Source organism: Mobula hypostoma, chromosome 16, assembly GCF_963921235.1.
Source record: "Mobula hypostoma chromosome 16, sMobHyp1.1, whole genome shotgun sequence".
Taxonomy (NCBI): domain Eukaryota; kingdom Metazoa; phylum Chordata; class Chondrichthyes; order Myliobatiformes; family Myliobatidae; genus Mobula; species Mobula hypostoma.
The window spans coordinates 15,248,412-15,272,725 of NC_086112.1; the positions used below are offsets into that span (position 1 = coordinate 15,248,412).

At 43.2% G+C, this 24,314-nt stretch overlaps 1 protein-coding gene across 7 annotated transcripts in view; it reads left to right on the forward strand.

Annotated features, from left to right (window-relative positions):
• The first annotated feature begins 7,590 nt into the window (after positions 1–7,590).
• cast (calpastatin) overlaps positions 7,591–24,314 on the forward strand; it is a 206,002-nt gene continuing 189,278 nt past the window's right edge. For 3 of the 7 annotated variants that reach the window (XM_063068580.1, XM_063068585.1, XM_063068581.1), the window contains exon 1: positions 7,592–7,861. In XM_063068580.1, coding sequence (XP_062924650.1) covers positions 7,820–7,861 — 42 coding nt within the window. In that variant the 5' untranslated portion in view covers positions 7,592–7,819. Of the gene's footprint in view, positions 7,862–8,076; positions 8,136–8,222; positions 8,305–24,314 lie in introns of those variants that run through there. The other 4 variants (XM_063068584.1, XM_063068586.1, XM_063068582.1 and 1 more) reach the window with 4 other exon arrangements.

A 24,314-nucleotide genomic window follows, 5' to 3' on the forward strand; every position in this document is an offset into this window, starting at 1 on the left:
CCAACACCTTAGCCTTTTCAATTTGGCCAAGTGCTTACATTGGCCAGACATCAGCCCATTTCATACTCTCAAACCTGGGCCCTGTCACTTCGATATGCTCTCAAGCCCAGGCCCTGTCACTTCGATATGCTCTCAGACCCAGGCCTTGCCACTTCGATATGCTCTCAAGCCCAGGCCCTGCCACTTCGATATGCTCTCAAGCCCAGGCCCTGCCACTTCGATATGCTCTCAAGCCCAGGCCCTGCCACTTCGATATGCTCTCAAGCCCAGGCCCTGCCACTTCGATATGCTCTCAAGCCCAGGCCCTGCCACTTCGATATGCTCTCAAGCCCAGGCCCTGCCACTTCGATATGCTCTCAAGCCCAGGCCCCGCCACTTCGATATGCTCTCAAACCCAGACCTTGCCACTTCGATATGCTCTCAAGCCCTGGCCCTGCCACCTTGACTCTGCCTCACCTCAGATCTTCTGCTTCAAATCGGCTTCAAGTCCACTCTAGCAATGGCCGAAGTTTTATAAGCACGCCGTTTCCAAGTATAGAAACAGCAGTTTGGACATGAAGTTCCAATTTTAATTAGGGAACATGTCCAAGCATTGAACATGAAACAGAAGAATACATTGAAAGCACACATTACCCAATGATTGTGAGCATGTTGCAGATAAGAAAGTGTGGTTTCTGAGGCTGTTTTCCAGAACAATATTTTTTCTTTCTTATTCATGGAGTTTTTTTTCTGAATGGGAAATCTTCATTTTGTAATTCAAAGTTCAAAGTGAATTTATTATTAAAGTCTGTACATGTCACGATATGACCCTGAGATTCATTTTTTGCAGCCCTTTACAGAAAAGTAAATAAATTCAATGGAGTTTATGAAAAACATATTCTCCTTATGTGTGATTTCTGGCAATTGATTTCTTTTACTGAAATAAAACAGAATCACCAGCACCTGTGTTTACAGTCACCAGAACTTCAACGATATATCAAAAATAAAGTTTTGTCTGTATGTTTTGGAAGGATAAGAGTGCCTGTACTAATCCATCATCACACCCGTTGATCTTCAAGGTAAAACTATTTTGACATGAAAGTCAAGATAATGTTTTATGTGACAATCTGCCATCATTATAACCGTCGTCCACTGGAGAGAACTCAACCTACTGTACTTAACCTTAAACTTTTCAGTGCCCCAGAAGAGGAACAGATGCTGACAAACAGCTGGTAAGTTTTGGAAAGAGTGCAAATGACGGAGATTTGGAGAAAGAATGATCACCTGTGTAAAATTCAAAACGAACAATATTAGGAAAAGTGTGTTAACATGTGCATCATTATATTCCTTGGAGGTTAGGGTGTATGGGGTGTCCAGGGAGGGGTAGCACCTCTGGTGTTGTGTCCATTCTGGGTAGCTCACTCAGATTTGGGCTCTATTGGACACTCAGCTCTCACCTGTGGCTTCAAGTAGCTGTTTGCATGCAACAGCGGCTACAGCCCAGTGCACCACTTCAACAGGAGGGCTAAACCAGCTGACTGTAGCTGGCAGGCTCGTATCCCCGGTGTGTTAGGGGTGTGCATGTCCCAGCATGTGAAGTCCGCTCCAGCGGACTGGGAGGATGAGATCTACAGTAAGATCCAACAGCCAGGAAAGTGTCACTGCAATACTCCATGGAGTGCGAAGGGCACCGAAGACGTCATGATTACTCATGGCAACCAAGGAAGACGCCAGTTGGTGAAACATGTTCGTACCACTGTACTTGGACTTCTGAGGTCAAGAGAGGCCCTGGTGCTACAGTTTTTTCATTTTAAAACTCTCCCATACAGGTTTCCTATCATCGTCCGACACAACGGACAACCACCGTTCCTTGGAATTAGCCATATAGTCCCACGTGCTCTTTCTGCAATATATTACTGCACTGCAGTAAAGATGCTGATCCATTATGTGTCACTTCATATGACATGGACAATCATGGTCTTTCCCTGACCGTGGTTGTTCTTGGCTACTTTTTCCTTCATAAGTGTTTTATCATTGTCTTCTTCTGGGCAGCGTCTTTACAAGACGAAGGACCCCAGTCATTATCAATACTCTTCAGAGATTGTTTGTCTGGCATCAGTGGTAGCATAACCAGGACTTGTGATACACACCAGTTGCTCATACGACCATCCACCACCTGCTCCCCTGGCTTCATGTGACCCTGATCAGAGTTGGGGTTGGGGTTGGGGTTTGGGGGGAGGAACTAAGCAGGTGTTACACCTCGCCCAAGCGTGACCTGCAGGCCAGCGGAGGGAAGGAGTGGCTTACACCTCATTTTGACTTTGGTTTCTTGATTCTGCATCCTTGTATGAGGAAATAAACATAGCAAGGTGCTGGGAAAACAGCTATTATACGTAGCTCTTGTCAATGCAAGGAATACTCTTCCCGAGGCTTGTGATGCCATGGTCTGACAATCCCAGAATTGCAGGAAGTGGAGCCAATTCTCCATCATGAGCAAGAATTTCCACCCAGTTTACCATTCCTGGTAAAAATACCAGGGCCAATTCACTAGGAAAATCTCATCATAAAGTCATAGAAAAGTACAGCACAGAAACAGGCCCTTTGGTCCATCTAGTTCACGCTGAACCATTTAAACTGTCTTCTCCCATCGGCCTCCACCTGGACTTTTTGGGCATTATAGGAATCAGCAGGTATGGGAAAGGTGCTGGAAAATGGCACTAAGATGGAAAGTCCACCGTGAAGCAGGCTTGAAGTGCTGAGGACCTAATTCTGTTCCACTTTCTTATATACGTGCATCCTCATGCCAAGTTTCTCTCTTATTTCACCTTCGCACACCCACCCAACATGTCACATCCCACACCAGGTCAAAGCAACCTACCTCTTACTTCATTTGACATTGTCCTCGCTAAACAGCTGGGCCACCCTGGCTGTTATAGAACAGCACTGTGCAGGAACAAGCTTTTCAGCCCACCGCGTTGTGCCAAACTAATTAAATTATTAATCAAATGGACAACTAGACCAATCCTTTCTGCCTATACAATCCTTCCATTTCCTGCACTTTCATTGGCCTATCAATGTCCAAAGCTGGATGAGCAGAAATTTCTATTTCTAACTCAATCCCTGTCTCTCTGGCAATGGACTAAGGCAAAAGCACACTGCAGCTTGATGTGTGCAGCTTGTATTTAAGCCCAGTAGGGGATAGTCAATTCTGGATTGGGTGTTTGGTAATGAACCAGATGTAATTAGGGTGCTTAAGGTGAAGAAACCCTTAGGAGGCAGTGATCATAATATGATAGCATTAACTCTGTAGTTTGAGAGCAAGAAGATAAAGTTAGATGAATCAGTATTATGGGGGAGTAAGGGGAATTACAGAGACATGAAAGGCGAGCTGGCCAAAATTGACTGGAAGGAGACACCAGCAGGGATGACAGCAGAACAACAATAGCTGGATTTCTGAGGACAATTCAGAAGGTGCTGGATAGATGCATCCCAAAGATGAAGAAGAATTCTAAAAGGAGGATGAGGCAACTATGGCTGACAAGGGAAGTCAAAGACAGCATAAAAGCAAAGGGGAGGGCATATAGTACAGCAATTAAAAGTGGGAAGATAGAGCATTGGGAAGCTGTTAAAAACCAAAGAAGGCAATGAAAAAAACCATAAGGAGAGAAAAGATGAAATATGAAGGGAAAAGTAGCCAATAATATAAGAGAGGATGCCAAAAGTTTTTCCAAATATATAAAAAGTAAAAGAGAAGTGAGAGTTGATATTGGACTGCTGCAGAATGATGCTGGAGACAAGAAAATGGCAGTTGAACTTAATAAGTATTTTACATCAATCTTCACTATGGAAGACACTAGCAGTATACCAGAAATTCAGGAGTGTCACAGGGCATAAGTGAGTGTTGTTGCTATTACTAAGGATAAGGTGATTGTGAAGCTAAAGGTAGATAAATCAACTGGACTGGATGGACTACACCTCAGGTTTCTGAAAGAGGTAGCTGAAGAGATTGTACGGGCATTATTAATGAACTTTCAAAAATCACTAGACTGGAATGGTTCAGAAGCACTGGAAAATTGCAAATGTCACTCCACTTTTTAAGAAGGGAGGGAGACAAAAGAAAATAAAGACCAGTTAGCCTAACTTCAGTGGGTGGGAAGATATTGGAGTCCATTATCTTCTATCCATGCTGGTATCTTTTCTGTAATCCATGGGCTCTTATTTTATTAAGCAGCCTCATGTGTGGCACCTTGTCAAAGGCCTTCTGAAAATCCAAGTAAACAACATCCACTGACTCTCCTTTGTGTATCTTGCATCAAAGAAATCCAAAAGCATTTCAGGATGTATATTGTATACATTACTCTGACATTAAATTTGACCTTTGAACCTTTTAACAGGCTTATCAGGCAAGTTTCCTCTGAAGGAATTAAGGCTGATTTTGGCCTATTTTATAGTCTGCCTCCAAGTACCCCAAAACCTTATCTGTAACATCGGACAACATTTTTCCAACCACTGAAGTCAGGCTAACTGGCCTATAATTTCTTTTCTTTTTCCCCTGTTTCCCTTTCCTTCTTGAAAAGTGGAGTGACATTTGCAATTTTCCATTCTCCAGAACCATTTGAGAATCTAGTGATTCTTGAAAGACCACTACTAATATCTCCACAATCTCTTCAGCTACCTCTTTCAGAACCCTGGGGGACAGTCTTACTGGTCCAGGTTCATTACATATTTCTGAGACCAAAGGAACTTAATCTGATCTTAATTTTCTCCATAACTGCCCATTGTTTCACCCCAATAGAGCAATTGCCTTTGTTCTACCCATTGCCCTCCCCATTTTCTCTGTTACCTGTACTAACATGTTTCTCTCTCAGCAAAGAGTCCCATTCATGAAATGTTAACTCTCTCTTTCCATTGAAGTCACCTGTCTTGCAAGTGTTTGCAGTTTTTTTTTCTGTTTTTATTTGGTGCTGGATTCCAGGAGGGGGAGATTTTAGAGTGCCTACGAAATGGCTTTTTAGAGCAGCTCATGGTTGAGCCCACAAGGGGATCAGCTATTCTGGATAGGGTGTTGTGCAATGAACCAGAACTGATTAGAGAGCTTAAGGTAAAGGGCCCCTTAGGGGTGGTGATCATAACATGATTAAATTCACCCTGAAATTTGAGAAGGACAAGCTAAAGACAGATGTATCAGTATTACAGTGGAGTAAAGGGAATTACAGAGGCATGAGAGAGGAGTCGACCAGAACTAATTGGAAAAGAACACTGACAGGGATGACGAGAGCAGCAATGACTGGAATTTCTGAAGCCATTTCGGAAGGCACAGGATATATACGTTTGTACATCCTAAAGAGGAAGAAATATTTCAAAGGAAAGATGACACAACCGTGGGTATCAAGAGAAGTCAAAACCAACATAACAGCCAAAGAGAGGACATATAATAGAGCAATTATTAGTGGGAAGTTAGAGGATTGGGAAACTTTTAAAAACCAAAGGAAAGCAACTAAAAAAGTCATAAAGGTAAAGTCAATATGAAACTAAGTTGGTCGATAATATTAAAGAGGATAACAAAAGTTTCTTTAGATACACTGTGTAAAATGGAGGTGAGAGTGGATATTGGACTGCTGGAAAACAATACTGGAGAGGTAGTAATTGGGGACAAGAAAATGGCAGATGAACTGAATAAATATTTTGCATCAGTCTTCACTGTGGAGGACACTAGCAGTTTGGTGGAAGTTCCAGGTGTCAAGGGGCATGAAGTGCATGAAGTTACCATAACTAGACAGAAGATTCTTGGGAAACTGAAAAGTAGATAAGTTACATGGATCAGATGGCATACACCCCAGGATTCTGAAAGAGGTGGCTGAAGAGATTGTGGAGGAATTAGTAATGATTTTTCAAGAATCTCTAGATTCTGGATGGTTCCTGAAGACTGGAAAATTGCAAATGTCACTCCATTCTTCAAGAAGGGAGAGAGGTAGATGAAAGGAAACTATAGGCTGTTTAGTCTATTATCAATGGTTGGGAAGATATTTGAGTTGATTATTAAGTATGAGGTCTCAGGATACTTGGAGGCACATGAAAAAATAGGCCATTGTCAGCATGGTTTCCTCAAGGAAAAATATTGTCTGACAAATCTGTTGGAATTCTTTGAAGAAATAACAAGCAGGATCAACAAAGGAGAATCAACTGATGTTGTCTACTTGGATTTTCAGAAGGTCTTTGACAAGGTGCCACACGAGGCTGCTTCACAAGCTACGAGCCCATGGTATTACAGGAAAGATTCTAGCATGGATAAAACAGTGGCTGATTGGCAGGAGGCAAAGAGTGGGAATAAAGGGAGCCTTTTTTGGTTGGCTGCCAGTGATGTTCCACAAGGGTCTTTGTTGGGAATGATTCTTATTGTTATATGTCAATGATTTGGATGATGGAATTGATGGCTTTGTTGCAAAGTTTGCTGGTAATATGAAGAAAGATGGAGGGCCAGATAGTTTTGAGGAAGTAGAGAGGCTACAATAGGAGAATGGGAAAGGAAATCTGTGGAGGCCAGGTCTTAATGTATATTTAATGTAGAGGTTGATAGATACTTGATTGGTCAGGGTATGACGGGATATGGGGAGAAGGCAAGAGACTGGAGCTGAAAGGCAAATTGGATCAGCCATGATGAAATGGCGGAGCAGGCTCAATGGGCCAAATAGCCTAATTCTGCTCCTATATCTTATTTGCAACTTTCCCTGATCTGCATGTCTTCAGATTCTCATTGTTTCTCAGTCAACAGTAAAGAGCCTTCAGCTATGTATGCCCTAGGTCCTAGATCACCTTCCCTAGTTCTCTCTCCTTTTAGAAATACCTTCGAATGTATTCTTTGCCTTGATATTTCTTGATGTGGGTTTGAGACACAATACTCCGGGAAACACCCTCAGGTGTTTAACCATTTGAGTACAACTTCTTGCCAATTAATTTGATTTGCACAGGTACCATTACTGCACGTTATTTACTCACTTGCCTGGTTGAGGTTAGGGAAAAACCTTTAGAAAGCGGGGTAGAATATCTGGATGGATTGTCGCAATGTTCGGACAATCAGAGTAATGATTCTGCAGTACTTCGGAACAGTGGCTCAAGTTTCAATTTCTGGTCTGTGTTACTCTAGAGAAGCAGAAGCTAGAAGAAAATCATCATGGAGGCCGATGAAGTTTTTTTTTCCAGAAAAGATACTGTAAGGGGTGATTAATAGAAAAGGGGCGACACAGTAAATAGCAGGTTAAGTCCCCATGATCCACAGCCTCGGAAACCTGGGTTTGATCCGACTCGGGGCACTGTCTGTGTGGAATATGCCTCTTCTCCCTTCGGGATTCCGCTGGATGCAGCAAGGGCATTCCTCCCACATCTCAGCTGATTCTCAGAGAATCAGAGAGTTAATGGGCCCGCGAAAGAGATGAGGCTGCTAGGAAACAGACGTGTAATAGGATTGCATTGGCATAGGCTCGACGGGCCAAATGGCTTTTGTCTACATTCTGAGGAAATCTGAGATATTCTTATTGCGGTTACTAATGTGGTGTGCTTGCTAATCTGAACAGCAGCGAGATCGCCTTAAAGGCAGTGGTGCCGAAGATGTGGCATGGCTTGCTTGCTCCGTCTGTGTATGTGTGAAATGCTGTAGAGTCTGTTTAACCTGTTACTGGGTGTTTCAGAACACAAAAACGCAGAGGGAGTGAAAGAGGACACGCCCTCTACTCGAATCCACTGCAACAAGTTTGGAAAGGAAAGAGCCAGTAACTCTGGCATAAGTTTAGTCTGGGTTTGCCCTTGCGAGCAAGCAGTCCAGTTCCAGCGCCAACTCCGAAACATGTCGCAGCCGCACAAGAGAAAACCCAAAGAGCCCAGAAAGGTAAAGGCGACGGGGTCGGGGCGCCCGCCGTTTGATTAAACCCGCCCGGTCTCGGTCTAACCGAACCCCCGTTGGCGGAATCGTCAGGCTTTTCTTTCCCGCTTATCTCCGATTGTGGGCGCTTCCCCATCGCCTCAAGTCGGCACAGGGCAGCGCCCCCGCCCAGGGCAGTTGACCGATGCGGCGGGTGTGGGTGACGGAGTGACCCCTCCCGGGGCGTTCACTGCGCCACCGCCGCCCTTCTGTAAAGACCGAGTAGCAACTTCTACCCCAGGTAATCGAGGCCGAGGCGACTCTTAAATCTAGTTGCGGTGTGTTTGGCGGGGCAGAGAGAGTGGTGGGGGGTGGAGACACGCACCCAGGACCTTTGCCACACCGGGTAACCGCAGCTCCCCTCCCCTGTCCGGCAGACTAGACAGAACCCCGCTCCTCCGCCGACAACAGCTAAGTGTCTTTTTTTTTAACTCGCTGCGAAATGCTTCCGCCGAGTTGTCTCGCCCTTTCGGCCCACTGCTTTGAGCCGATCGCTTCCAAGCGTGTCGCTTCACTGCTATTGGTTTTGAGCGTGATTCGATCAGCAACTTCGTGCCGTGTTGCTTCCCGTAGAGGCACGGCGTGTATTTTGTCACCAGCCCCGTCGTTAGTCACCCCAGTCTCCCGTTACCAGATCAAGCTCCGCAAGCAAGGACTCGATTTCCATCTGTTCTTTTCAACAATTGGTTTACGTTAGAAGTTAATTGAGGATGAACTTTGCAAAGTTGGACACGATTAGTCTGAAGGCACGGTACCAGGCATGCCATTGAAGAGTAAACCCCACGCTCTCTTACTTCATAATTTATTCATGCACCGTAAAAGCCTTAAGTGATTGCACCTCAAAATAAATCTATGAGCAATTTAAATAGGTCACCAATTGATATTTCTAGTACATGTTACCACTTAGGTAGGAGAATAAATACCAAGTCATTCAGTGTAGAATTCCAGCTTTCATGTATAACATGGGTTTTGTTCCAATCTAAAAGCAGAGTGCAGCTGGAATTTACTTCGCTATTATTTCCAGTTTAAACAGTGCCGTGTTGTGTGAAATGTGCGATCGTGGTCTTCCGTCCATTACCATGATAGCTCTTGGCAAATTTTGCCATTGACTTCTTCTGGGCAGTGCCTTTACAAGATTGGTGACTCCAGCCACTGTTATACCCTTCAGAGATTGTCTGCCTTTGGGAGAGATGTATCTCCACCCCACCACCCAGACACAGGGAGAGATGAACACAGCAGAATCATTTGTGATTGTAGTTTGATAGGAAGTAGTATCTTAGAAATGAGGAGGAAACCAAGAAGGTAGATAGGGGTAGGGCAGTGGATGTTGTCTATGTGGACTTTCAGTTTGACAAGATCCCTCATGACAGCTTAATCTGAAAGGTTAGATTGCATGGGGCCTGGGGCAGAGAGTGGATTGGATTTTTAATTCGCTCAGTGGTAGGGAGCAGAGGGTGATGGTTGAAAGTTGCTTCTCGGGCAGGGGGTCTGTGTCCAGTTGGTGTGCCAGAAGGATTGGGGCTGGGACCCTTGTTGTATGTAACTTGTATATTCACATCCAAATTAGTTATATAAGGCAGTGTTTGTAAGTTTGTGGATGATGCCTAAAATAGGTGGTGGTGTAGATGCTGTGAAGGGGATGGTAGGGTAGTGTATGTTTAGCACAACACTTTACAGTACCAGCGACCTAGACTCAATTCCTGCCACCGCCTGGAAAGGGTTTTCTACATTCTCCCCGTGACTGCATGAGCTTCCAAGACATACCGGTCGGAAGGCTGATTAGACATTGTAAATTGGCCCGTGATTAGGTGACGGCTAAATTGGGGGGGGCGGGGTCGCCGGGTGGTGTGTCTCAAAGGGCGGAAGGGGTTACTCTGTGTGTTTCTCAATAAGTAAATAAAAAGGTTATGAAAAGGTTATTGGGGGGCAGAATAGGTAAAGGTATGTGGGTTGGGAACTGGCAATTAGATTTCAATCCAGATAAATGTGGTGTGTTGCTTTCTGGCAGAGGGAACCAATATAGTACTTGTTTGGGCTGAGGGAGCGTGTGGAAAAGAGGGACCTAGGAATGTATGTGTGCTGAAAGTGCTGACACAGGTAGTTAAGATGGTGAAGAAGCTGTTCAGCATGCTGGCCTTCAGTAGTCAGGGCACTGACTACAAGAGTTGGGAAGTTATATTCCAGTTATATTTGAGGTTGGAGAGGCCTCACTTGAAGTACTGTGACAGTTTTGGTCACCCTGTTATAGAAAGAGATGTTATTAAACTAGAAAGGGTGCAGAGAACATTTACCAGGATGTTGCCTGGACTTGAGGGCCTGGGTTACAAGGAGAGGTTGCATAGAACTTTATTCTCTGGAGTGTTGGAGTTGGAGAGGGTGACCTGAGAGAGGTATATGTGAGCACGAGGGACAGAGACAGGGTGAAAACACTCAGTATTTTCCCTAGGGATGGTGCTAAAACAAGAGGGCAGAAGTTCAGTTTGAGAGCTGAAAGATTTAGAAAGGACAATCAAGAACAGTGTATTCATGCAAAGGGTGGTGCGTATTTGAAATGATTTATTGATACAGTGGTTGAGTTGGCGTGTTCGTAATATTTAACTGCCACAATTGATAAGTACATGGGAATGCGAGGTTTGGAGGGCTACAGGCTGAACACAGGCAGATAGGACTAGTTTGCTGGACAACATGGACGATTTGGGCCAAACTGCTTGTTTCAATGCTGTCTGACTCTGTGACTCTTAAAATGTGGTCAGTTATTGATGCTTATTCTACGTTCCAGAGTAAATTGAAAGTTGAAGCATTTTTAGTTCTGCTCTTATTGCTAATGGCAATAGTTTCTGTTTGCAGAATCCTGGTGAGTGTATTGTATGATGCTGATCTGGGATAGCTTGCTTGTGTCCAGTTTAAAAAGGTTTTAAACTCATAATCCACTGCACAGGCATGCATATAGGCTAATATACCTGTGTAATATTAAAGAAGGGCTGTATTGTCAAGGAAGTATTTTCTGATGTGACACCTTTGTTATACTATTTGGACAGACTGCTCAAAAGGCAAGTACACAATCTGCCTTTGGAAATACAAGAAATAAGCAAATAATGTGAATATATGACATTTGCTCAATATGCTACTTCATGAAAGAGATCCTATTATTTTCATCAACATTTTCTGGCCTCTGATTCTTTCTATTTTAATGTTACCTAATAGTAGGGGAAGTTTCAGGCCTGCAGTAGAATTGCTTGAGATCCCTGAATCTGTTTTCAATAATTTACAGCTCTACTTCCTACCCTATTAGTAATATCTGCTTTTCTTTTCTGTGTTTTGTTCTAGAATACTCACAATGAATTCTAGCAGCACTCAAATGGCAAATCAGAAATAATTTAAAAATTCTCGAATTAATTTTGCTGAGCTGATGACAGTGTACCAGATATGTCATTGAAAAGTGAAAGCTGAGCTCTGTTAGCACTGAATTTATTCAAACACAGTGAAACTTTAGCAATTGGGCCTCACATTTGAAAAAGTAATTCTATAAACAATTTAATACGACAACAGTTGATAATTGTAGCATATTTTACCACTTAGATTGGAGTATGTATACCACGCCATCGATCAGTTGGGATTCAAGGTAGATAGTCAGCATGGATTTGTGCATAGTAGGTCATGTCTAACTAATCTTACAGCTTTTTGAGGAAGTTACCAGGAAAGTGGATGAAGGCAAGGCAATGGATGTTGTCTACACAGACGTTAACAAGATATTTGACAAGGTTTGGCATGGGAGGGAGGTTGGTCAAGAAGAGAACCAGTGTGTTAGAGCTGAAGATAAGCCAGCAGGTTTGCAAGTAGATGATATAATATGTCATATGAAGGTATGGAAGGACAGGCCAATGATTGGGTGCAACTGCTGACAGAGCAAAGAGTTAAGTTGTACCACAGAGGCAAAATTCATAAGGGCGAAGAAAGCAAGACTGAAGATGCCGTACTTAAATGCACGTAGCATTCGCAATAAAATGGACAAATTCATGGTGCAATTAGAGATTGGCCGGTATAGCTGGGGATCACTGAGTCGTGGCTGAAAAATGCTTATAGGTGGGAGCTTAACATCAAAGGATCTATTTTGTATGGAAAGGACAGGCAGGAAGGCATAGGTGGTGGTGTGGCTTTGTTGGTAAGAGATGAAATTACATCTTTAAGGCTGATTTATACTTGTGCATACTAGCTTAAGCAGCAGACTACGCAAGTGGGCTACGCCATTGTGAGCATTTATACTTGTGCGTTGGTGTGTCTGCGTCGCTCTGCAATTCACTGCCAAAACGCTAGCTGGCGGTAGGGTTTCTATGCCACTGTGTTGAGTTTCTTCTGTTGAAACTCAACACGAAGAAACTCAAAAACTTCAAACAATGGTGACTGAAACTGAAGGAGGGTGAATTTTCTATGCTTGTCCGGCCACTGATAGACATGGACGAGAAAATGCACTTCAAATATTTTCGGATGTCGGCAGGTAGATTTGATGATTTGGTTCATCGTCTCCAACCATTTATTTTGCATCAGTGTACGCACAGTATACTCAGAGACTGGCAATCACCATTCAAATTTTAACTTCAGGTGGAAGTCAACAGGCTGTAGCAGCTAGCTACAAGCTGGCGTCAAGCATAGAGTCCTCCATAATTTTGGAGGTCTGTAAAGCTTTATGGAAAGCAGTGCAGCCAGAGTTCCTTCCCTGCCCTTCAGTCGCCCAGTGGGAAGCTATTGCAGCGTAGGAGGAAATGTGGTGCTACCAAGCGGACCAATCACAGTTGTTGCGGTCTGCATTTTGGGAGAGGTGCGTGTTAGGCTATGGCGTAGGGTTCAGCGTAGATACTGCATAGGGCTCGCAGCTACGCTGTACTTACGGCGTATATTTAACACACAAGTATAAATCAGTCCTTAGAAAGAGGTGACACAAGGTCAGAAAACGTTGAATCTTTGAGGGCGGAGTTAACAAACTACAGGGTTAAAAATCCATTATGGGAATTATATATAGGCCTCCAAATAGTAGCCAAGATGTGGAGTTGAGATTGCAAAGGGAGCTGGAAAAGGCATGTAATAAGGGTAATGTCACAATTGTAATGGTGGACTTCAATATGTAAGGGGATTGGGAAAATCAGATCGGTGTCGGATCGTAGGACAGGGAATTTGTTGAATGCCTACGAGATGGCCATTTAGAGCAGCTTGTGCTTGAGCCTACTTGGGGAAAGGCTATCTTAGATTGGGCGTTGTGTAATAACCCAGATCTTATTAGGGAGCTTAACGTAAAAGAACCCTTAGGAAACAGTGATCATAATATGATTGAATGCACACTGGAATTTGAGCATAAGTAACATGTATCAGTATCGTAACGGAATAAAGGGAATTGCAAAGGCATGAAAGAGGAGTTTGCCCAGGTAGATTGGAAGAGGATACTGGCTGGGATGACCACAGAAAAGAGGTGGCTGAAATTTCTCGGAATAGTTCACAAGCTGCAGCAGAGATATGTCCCATAGAAGAAGTTCTCAAATGGCAGGGTTAGGCAACTGTGGCTGACAAGGGGAGTTAAGGACTGCATAAAAGCCAAGGAAAGGGCACATAAGGTTGCAAAAGTGAGTAGAATTTGGATGGTTGGGAAGCTTTTAAAATCCAACAAAAGGCAACTTAGAAAGCTTTAAGAAGGGAAAAGGTGAAACGTGAGGGCAAACTAGCTGATAATATAAAGCAGGATACTAAAAGTTTTTTCATTATATAAAGAGTAAAAGGGAGGTGAGAGATGATATTGGACCACTAGAAATTGATACTGTGTAGTAATGGGGGACAACGAAATGGGAAATGAACTTTGCTTCAGGCTTTACTGTGGAAGATGCAAGTTGTATGCCTGCAGTCCGTGTGTGTCAGGGAGCAGGAGTGAGTGCCATTGCTATTATAAAAGAAAAAGTGCCAGGCAAACTGAAAGGTCTTAAGGTGGATAAGTCACCTCGACTAGATCGACTACATTCCAGAACCTGTCTCGCTTTTCTAAACCAGCCTAGCTGACACAACCTTTTTTTCAGAAGGCAGCCCATCCCATTCTCCCCAGACATCGGTGATAATTAACATATGTTCACTCCCTTCTGCGATCTGGTACCATCATCGCTTGTCACTTAGTCTCTTTTGCTTTCAACACATGAACAAACAGTCTCTTTTTTTGTTTCCATTCCTCTCTCTTCTCTTGGACAGGGCCCCAGGCAGATCCTTCCAGGTGAGGCAACGCTTCACCTGCGAATCTGCTGGGGTTAGCCATTGTGTCCAGTGCTCCTGGAGCACCTGCTGTAAGCTGGGGGACCACTTCATTGAGCGCCTTACTCTGTCCGCAAAAAGTGGAACTTCCCATTGGCCAAACATTTTAATTTGGATTCCCATTGCTATTCTAACATGTCAAGCTCTGGCCTTCTCTTGTGCTAAGATGAGGCCACCCTCAGGGTGGAGGAGCAACACCTTCTATTCCTTTCCCACCCATTTGGCTTCACCTATCACCACCTAGCTAGCCTCTTTCCCCTCCTCCCACCTTTTTATTCTGGCACCTTCCCCCTTCCTTCTCAGTCCCGATGAAGGGTCTCAGCCCGAAACGTCGACTGTCTATACATTTCCTTGGATGCTGTCTGACTTGCTGAGTTCATTCAGCATTTTGTGTGTGTTGCTTTGGATTACGAGCATCTGCAGACACTTCCTGATGTTTACCATTAAGCACCTTTAATGTTTTCCAAGTTTGGATGAAAGGTACTCAAATTTAAACATCACTTCTGGTTTTGTCTCCATAGATGCTGTTACTCGGATAAATATTTCCACCATAATCTAATTAGATTTATTGCTATGTAAGTTATTTTGGATAAATCTAGATTTGTATTTAGGAAGATTGTCAGACTTTGTTGTTTTTGCTGTTTTTTTCCCTCTTCAACCAGTTTATCTTCTCATAATGTTCAACATTTGTGTCTTTGTGGCAAAAACACAAGGCAAAACTTGTACCTGTAGCTTTCCTCTGTTACTTCCTTCATGGTTAAGATTCAAAATTTTAAAAAGTTCAAAGTAAATTTATTATCAAAGTACAATATATCAAAATGTACAATCCTGAGATTCACTTTCTTGTTGGCAATATCAGCAAATTTACTTCCAGGGTGTCTTGAAGTCAGCGATCTTGTGCAGCATAGCTTGATGGAGACAATTAAATATTTCTGTTTGAACCTGATACAGCTGAGAATCACAACTGCTTCCAAGGTCTGTACAGTTAATAAAAACGTCTTAAGCAGTTGAATAAAGAATCTCTGCTTAAAACTAACGGAAGCAATGCCGATTGTATCCATACTTCTTGCTGGATTCCTCAAAGACCCCTGCTACACCTGGTAACCCTGTGATCTCTGATGTTGGACTGTTTTTCCTTGGTCTTCTGGGTGTTAAGGGCCAGGTTGTTGTCGGCACACCACGCGGCCAGGTGCTGGACCTCATCCCTGTAGACCATCTCGTCGTCCCCTCTGATCAGGCCAACCACCGTGGTGTCGTCTGCGAACTTGATTATGGAGATGGAACCATGTACAGGAACGCAGTCATTGGTGAAAAGGGACTATTGTCCAGCACTCACAGCTATGGTGATGAAACACTTTGAGAGATTGGTCACAGCTAGAATGAACTCCTGCCTCAGCAAGGACCTGGACCCACTGCAATTTGCTGATCACCACAATAGGTCTATGGCAGATGCAATCTCAATGGCTCTTCACACCAGATCACCTGGACCTATGTTAGGATGCTGTTCGTTGACCATAGCTCAGCATCTAACACCATCATTCCCACAGTCTTGACTGGTAGCTACAGAACCTGAGCCTCTGTACCTCTGTCTGAAGTTGGATCCTTAACTTCCTAACCAGAAGATCGCAGTCTGTGGTGATTGGTAATAATATCTCCTCCTCGCTGACGATCAACGGTGGCGCCCCTCCGGGGTGTGTGCTTAGCCCACTGCTCTGCTCTCTCTACACCCACGACTGTGTGGCTAGACATAGCTCAAATACCATCTATAAATTTGCTGATGATGCAACCATTGTTGGTAGAATCTCAGATGGAGACGAGAGGGTGTACAAGAGTGAGATATACCAACTAGTAGAGTGGTGTCACAACAACAACCTTGCACTCAATGTCAGTAAGACAAAAGAGCTGATTGTGGACTTCAGGAAGGGTCAGATGAGGGAACACGAACCAGTCTTCACAGATTTGGTTTGTCACCTTAAACACTTGAAAATGTCTATCTATGTACCGTGGAGAGCATTCTGTCTGGCTGCATCACTGTCTGGTATGGGGAAGGGATGTGCTACTGCACAGGATTGAAAGAAGCTACAGAAAGTTGTAAAATTAGTCAACACCATCATGGGTATTAGCCTCCAAGACATCTTGAAGGAGCAATGCTTCAGAAAGGTGGTGTCCATTATTAAGGACCCTCATCACCCAGGACATGCCCTCTTCACATTCTTACTGTCAGGTAGGAGGTACAGAAGCCTGAAGGTACAACTCAATGATTCAGGAACAGCTCCTTCCGATTCCTAAATGGACATTGAACCCTTATTTTTCATCTTTCTGTATTATCATTTATTACATTGAACTGCTGCGGCTAAATTAACAAATTTCATGACACATGCTGACAATACATCTGATTCTGATTCTGAAGCACAATAGAATCAATGAAAGGCCACACCCAGTGGGACAGACAAACAACCAGTGTGCAAAAGACTGTGAAAATGCAAAAATAAAGAATAATAAATAAGAAAATTAGAAGGGCATCCTTAAGATTGAAGGTTTCAAACTTTGGGGATATTAAACTTGAGTGCTGTGTGGCACAGTATGAACGAGGGCAGGAGAGTTCTCACATCTAAGACGTTGTACATTCTTCAACCAAGACTAGTAATCTAATCATTTCTCTTCCTGTCATTTTCAGTATTCAGTGCATGTCTCTGACAGTGCAGTCATCCCTCATTGTTGTGATGCACTATCAGCTGGTTTGCAACAACAATCATGTGGATTTCTATATCTCTAAGCCAAAGAAGCAACGTTAAAATGAATAATAGGAATGTTATCAAACAGCATTTAACCCTAAGCCACTATAAAAGTATTTGTTTGGAAGATCAAAAATTTTGTTAAGGTGTGTCGTGAAAAGAAAGACATAGTTAAACTTCCAAGTAAACTTGGTGCCTGGGTCATAGTGCGAGGTACCATGCGCTGGTTAGACAATTTGAACGCTGGCCCAGATCGGAGGCGAGAGCCGATTTCACTCGCTCTTCGCGATCTTCACACCTCTCTCCAGGGTGTGGAGCCTTTCATCGTTCCGTCAGGTCCATTTAAATGCTGGCCATGATGGAGTGAAAAGACAGGGTGTCAGTCGGTTTGAGAGCTGATTTCACTCGTTCTCTGTGATGGCTGTGAAGACTGCCCGGGATGCTGTGCTCCGGGCCCTCTAGTATGATGAACTGATAAGCCAGACTTTGAGTCTCCTCTGGCGTTTGGATCTGGGGACCCATTTTTGGTTCGGGATGTTGTTCAATTAATTTGTTTGCGTGACTTGCTTTTTTTTTCTTCTCTTGCACATTGGCTGTTGGTCTTTTTATTTCTATTCTTCTTTTTCTTTAAGTTGGGTTCTTTCAGGTTACTTGCTTTGTGGCTACCTGTGAGCAAGCAGACCTCATGTTGTATAATTTATACATTCTTTGGTAATAAACGTACTATAAATAGAATAGAATAAAAGGCAAGAATAATGGGTTTAGGGAACTTTGTTTTTTGAAAGAGATTGAGGACCTGGTTAATAAAAAGGTGGTATGTAGTAGGCATACGCAGATAGGAACAGGTGAGGTACTTGAATATAAAAAATACAAGAGAACACTTGAGAAGGAAATCAAGAGGTCTGGAGGTTGCTCAAACAGACAAGGTGAAGGAGAATCCCAAGGGCTGCTACAGATATATCAAGAGCAAAAGGATTGCAAGGTACAAAATTGGTCTTCTGGAAGATCGGAGTTGTAATCTATGTGTGGATTTGAAAGAGATGGATTTTTTGTGTCTATTTACTCGGGAGATGGACACGGAGTCAAAAGAAGTGAGGCAAAGTGGCATCAGCGTTCATCGACTTTATGCAGCTGGCAGAGGAGGAGGTGTTTGCTGTCCTGAGGAAAATTAGGGTGGATAAATCCGCAGGACCTGACAAGGTGTTCCTTCAGACCCTGTGGGAAGCTGGTGCAGAAATTTCAGGGGCCCTAGCAGAAATATTTAAAGCATCCTTTTTCCACTGGTGAGATGCTGGAGGATTGGAAGATAGCTAATGTTGTTCTGTTGCTGAAGAAAGGCTCTAAAAGTAAACTGGGAAATTATAGGCTGATGAGCTTGACATCAGTAGTGAGAAAGTTATAGGACTGGATATGTAAATATTTGGATAAACACAGACTGATTAGAGATAGTCAACATGGCTTTGTACTTGGTAAGGCATGTCTGACCAATCTTGTAGAGATTTTTGAGGAAGTTACAAGGAATCTTGATGAAGACAAAGCAGTGGATGTTGCCTTTGATTAGATACGTGGATGGAATGGGTATGGAGGGCTATGGTCTGGGTGCAAGTCGATGGGACTCCGCAGATTAATGGTTTAGCATCTGCTAGATGGGCTGAATGGCCTGTTTCTGCGCTGTTGTGTTCTGACTCTATGACTCGAATTCAAAGGCATTCATGGTTTTGTCCCCCAAAAACAAGAGGCTAACTCTAACAGTATTGAACCATTCATTTTTCTTGGCAACTACATATTTTCTTCAAAAATCCGTTTGGAAGGGAGGCAGATGATTGGACTCTACAGCTGCTGTTTCTCCAGGCACCATTCCATGGTCTTCCAGACAATCAAATTATTAAAGTCCAATAGATTCAATAATCTTTCATTGTAGATTTTACCTGCAAAAAGCTGAATTTGCAATGATTGATTCTTTGTACAAAAGAGAGAGGTAATTAGATAATGTATTGTTGTATTTTCTAAGGCAGTGTCTCTGTTATATTTAAATGAGCTTCAGTGAAGATGCTCAAAATAGAATCCTGACCCTGTACTAATTCCAGATTGTTCTTGACCTCTGAGTCATATTTGCTGGAAAAATGTAAAGTATGTCCTTGATGCCCTTCGTGTCCAAGAAATATTCCCGTTTGAAAAGTGGAGCAAAAGTTTTAAGTAAAATAGAATTCTTTCTTTTTGGTCTTCTAATCAATTTCTTTTGAAACCTATCTCTTACAGAATGCTAGAAAGCTTCTTTGCCTGTGCTTGGGAAGATTATCATAATAATAGAAACATAATGGTGGGGGGGCGGGTTGTCACTTTTAGCCCTCAATACAAACACAAAAAACGATCTCAAATCTGAAACACATTAGCAAATTTTGTTTCAATGTTAGTTTTACTGAAGCATTGAATTTTTTGGTTTATACTGAAAGTAACTCCCACAAAGCTATTTTTTTTAAAAAAGCTTTTTATACTTGAAAAAAGCTCCAGCTTGCCATTGGGTTATAATGTAAACCATTCATTTTGTTCCATGAATTCAGCTTTCAAAATGCAGATGTTTTGCAGAGAGTATCAGGTGAATAAACATTCACTTATAGGCACTTGTCAGAGTCTATTAATTAGTGATGTGATTGCATTGCTTGGAATAAATCTAGATATGTGAAACTGAACTATAAAGCAATTCTAAATGTGCCATCTCAAATATTGTCATTGCCAGTTTACTTTGTCTATTAAGGATATCAAAGTTTGTTGTATTTCCCAAAAGATAAAAAGTGAACAATTCAAGGTTGTATTCTGTCAAAATAATGCAGAGGAGGAACAGATCAACTTCGCTCTTATTCCTGATTCTAAAGCAGTGACTTCTGTTGGAAAGTAACATGTAAGGATAGATCCGGACGTGGGCACCCTTGCTTGCTGCCCTGTTTTAAAATCTATTGTGCTCTGCACTGAACTCACAGTGCAGCCTGTGAACTCACTTTCTGGGACTCTGTAGTTCATGTTCTATGTAGTAGTTAAAGACACTAGCAAATTTCTACAGATGCACTATGGAGAGCATTGTAACTGGCTGCATCACCATTTGGCCTGGTGGTCGGGGGGGGGGCGGGGAGGCGGGGAGGCTACTGCACAGGATCGAAAGAAGCTGCAGACAGCTGTGAATTCAGTCAGCTCCATCATGGGCACGAGCTTCCATAGCATCCTGGACATCTTCGAGGAGCAATGCCTCAAAAAGGCAGCATCCATCATTAAGGATCCCCATCCCCTAGAACATGCCCTCTTCTTATTACTACCATCAGGAAGGAGGTACAGGACACTGAAGGCATAAAATCAGCGATTCAGACACAGCTTCTTCCCCTCTGCTGTCCGATTTCTCAATTGGCATTGAACCATCAACACTACCTCTCTACTTTTTTGCACTACTTATTTCATTTATCTATTTAATATATGTACAGTATATCTATTTACTGTATTGCATTGTATTGCTGCCAAGGAAACAACAAATTTCATGACATGGTGATATTAAACCTGATTTGAATATTCTAAATATTTTGAATTATTTCCGTGATCTGTCCTCTTTTGCACATTGGATGTTTGTTGGTCTTTGGTGTGTGTGGCTTTTCATGGACTCTTTTGTTTCTTTGTTTTGCGGGTGCCTGCAGGATCAATGTCAAGGTTGTATTCTCAGCCCATTACCCTCTACTGGGACATAGGCCGCTGATAGCGCCTTGCCAGAGTTATCTATTCTGGGCCAGTCGGCCAGTCTTTCAAGTTGTCCCCAGGTGTAGCTCCTCTTCGAAGCTCATTTCCTCTCCCAGGGATGATGTCTTTGGAGCTTCTGGCATTTCCGTAGCTCTGGGTTTTGATGCAATGGGTTACAAACCCTATGCTCACCCCAGCTGGGCTTGGAGCCATCCATGTCAGAGTTACAGTATATTGTATACATCAGAAATAAATTTACTTTGTACTTTGAACTTTGAAATCACTTCAACTGCTCTGACTTGAAGACAAAGAAACTTTGCAAGGTACTGAGAATTGCCAGCAAGGCCCTTAAGAATCCATGTCTTCAGGGCAGGAGCGGCTAAGAGAAAATGGCTTGAAAGTTGCGAAGATGGATTTTATTTCAGTTTGTTACATAATTGTCAGAAAATTAGCCAGTGAGCAGTCAGTGATCAGTGTGCATTCCCGGTGTCAGAGTGCTGCCATGAAAAGGGAAAATACTCGAGAAACTCAGCAAATCAGACAGCATCTATGGGAAGGAAATGAGGAACAGTTAATGTCTTAAGTCTTGTTAATGTTTCAGAAGACCATACGACATGGGAGCAGAATTAACCTTTTCGGCCCATCGAATCTTTGCCACTTTTCTATCATGGCTGATTTATTATCTCCCTCAACTCTATCCTCTTGCCTTTTCTTTGTAACCTTTGTGCCCTCACTAATCAAGAACCTATCAACTTCTGCTTCAAATATACCCAGTGGGCCTCCACAGCCGTTGGTGGCAATGAATTTCACAGATTCACCACAAGAATTGAAAAAGAAACAATTTAGTCCAGGATGTAGCGAAGGAGGTGGAGGGTGATAGATGGAACAAAGGATACGTTGAAACACAAGCGGTTTTATTGCATTTTCCATTTTTATTTCAGATTTCCAACATCTGCAGTTTTTGTTTTGATTTTCATTTTCATTAGAGCTGATATCTGAAAAGAGTGTTAGCAAAGTGGCATGCAGTTGTGTTTCATTCCAGTTTTGGAGGGGGTAGATAATCCCTGCCAGAGTTTTGCACTGGAGAACGACTGATGCTTGTGTAAGTATACAGTATTTGTCATGGGAAACATCCTGTAGTGTGACTTGGAGCTTCAGCGCAAGACTTCCTTTATGCCATTGGCATAACCTTGGCCTGCTGTGTCAAATAAGCATAGTGGTTGCTTTATCGTAGCCAGCTGTAAGACTGGGGTTCGATTCCTGCACCTGCCCGTATGGAGTTTATGTGCCTGCATGGGTATCCTCTGGGTTCTTTGGCTTCCTCTCACATTCCAAAGACATGCAATTATTAGCGAGTTGTAGGCATACTATGTTGGCACCGGAAGCATGGCGACACTTGTGGGATGCCCCCATCAGAATACTCGTTGGTTTGATTTGACACAAAACGACGCATTTCACTGCATGTTTCAATGTACTTGTGACAAATAAGACTAATCTCTTAAACACACAGGCTGGAGATTCAATACATAAACCTCTCACTTTATTCTGAATTGGTTACTCTTCATTTTTTATTTTCTTTTGGAGTTTTAAAAGCTTTCAAATTTATATTCCATTCTCTTTGGAGTGGGAAATAAATTTGATAATCTTTTTAGAAGGTTAATTTCTGTAATCCTGACTAGCAGTGAAGTTTAACTAACTGTAACTACTTTGGGGTGAGTCAATAAAACCCTCATGAAGACATGTCCAGCAGCTTTATGAGGGCACAGTGTTGGAATTTACCTTGGGTGCATAAGCCAGACAATACAGCCCCTCAAGGAGATAATTTCAGAGCTTTCTTCACAGTCGTTTTCATGCCTTGGACCAATACCATTAAGCAAGGAATCCATGGACCGCAGTTTGCGAATGCCTATTCTAAAGACAATGCTACTGTTATCATATTTACCAGCAAGGGAAAAGGTGACTCCCATCAGTCAGGAGGTACACGGCCACCAGGTTCAAGAGCAACGTTGACCCTACAACCATCATGTTCCGGACCTGGTGTGGATAACTTCACTCCCCACAACTCGGAACTCACTTTCAAAGACTTCTTACAACTCATTTTCTCAATATTATTTTTTATTTGTTTGTCTTCATTTACACTTTGGTTGTTTGCCAGGCTTTTTCATGTATAGTGTTACAAGATTCTATTGTATTATTTTATTCTGCTGTAAATGCCAGCAAGAAAATAAACCTCGAGCTAGTATCATCATCATTATCATTGCGTGCCGTGTCGACGAAGTTGTTGATTGTGGTCTTTATGATGCGGAACTTTTCTTTCTCCGTCTCCGAGCCTACTTCTTCGGCAAGGACTCTTCCACCCCCACCGATGACCCCTTCTCCCCTCTTCAACCCTCCTCTTCTTCATGGACACCCCGCTCTGGTCTTCTGCCTGCTCTGGATCTCTTTATCGCTAATTGCCGACGGGACATCAACCGTCTCGACTTCACCGCACCTTGTCCCCATTCCAACCCCACTCCTTCGGAACGCTCTGCTCTCCACTCCCTCCGCACTAATCCTAACCTTATTATTAAACCCGCCGATAAGGGGGATGCTGTTGTAGTCTGGCGTGCTGATACTTGCGGATACCTCCTCTTATTTACCCCTCAATCGTGACCCCACTAAGGAGCACCAGGCCATTGTCTCCCACACCATCACCGACTTTATCCGCTCAGGGGATTTCCCATCCACTGCTACCAACCTTATAGTTCCCACACCCCGCACTTCCCGTTTCTACCTCCTACCCAAGATCCACAAACCTGCCTGTCCTGGCCGACCTATTGTCTCAGCTTGCTCCTGCCCCACTGAACTCGTTTCTGCATACCTCGACACAGTTTTATCACCCCTTGTTCAATCCCTTCCGACCAATGTTCGTGACACTTCTCACGCTCTTAAACTTTTCGATGATTTTAAGTTCCCTGGCCCCCACCGCTTTATTTTCACCATGGATGTCCAGTCCTTGTATACTTCCATCCCCCATCAGGAAGGTCTCAAAGCTCTACGCTTCTTTTTGGATTCCAGACCTAATCAGTTCCCCTCTACCACCACTCTGCTCCGTCTAGCGGAATTAGTCCTTACTCTTAATAATTTCTCCTTCGGCTCCTCCCACTTCCTCCAAACTAAAAGTGTAGCTATGGGCACCCGTATGGGTCCTAGCTATGCCTGCCTTTTTGTTGGGTTTGTGGAACAATCTATGTTCCGTGCCTATTCTGGTATCTGTCCCCCACTTTTCCTTCGCTACATCGGTGACTGCACTGGTGCTGCTTCCTGCACGCATGCAGAACTCGTTGACTTTATTAACTTTGCCTCCAACTTTCACCCTGCCCTCAAGTTTACCTGGTCCATTTCCGACACCTTCCTCCCCTTTCTAGATCTTTCTGTGTCTGTCTCTGGAGACAGCTTATCCACTGATGTCTACTATAAGCCTACTGACTCTCACAGCTATCTGGACTATTCCTCTTCTCACCCTGTCTCTTGCAAAAGCACCATCCCCTTTTTAGCAATTCCTCCGTCTCCACCGCATCTGCTCTCAGGATGAGGCTTTTCATTCTAGGACGAGGGAGATGTCTTCCTTTTCTAAAGAAAGGGGCTTCCCTTCCTCCACTATCAACTCTGCTCTTAAACGCATCTCCCCCATTTCACGTACATCT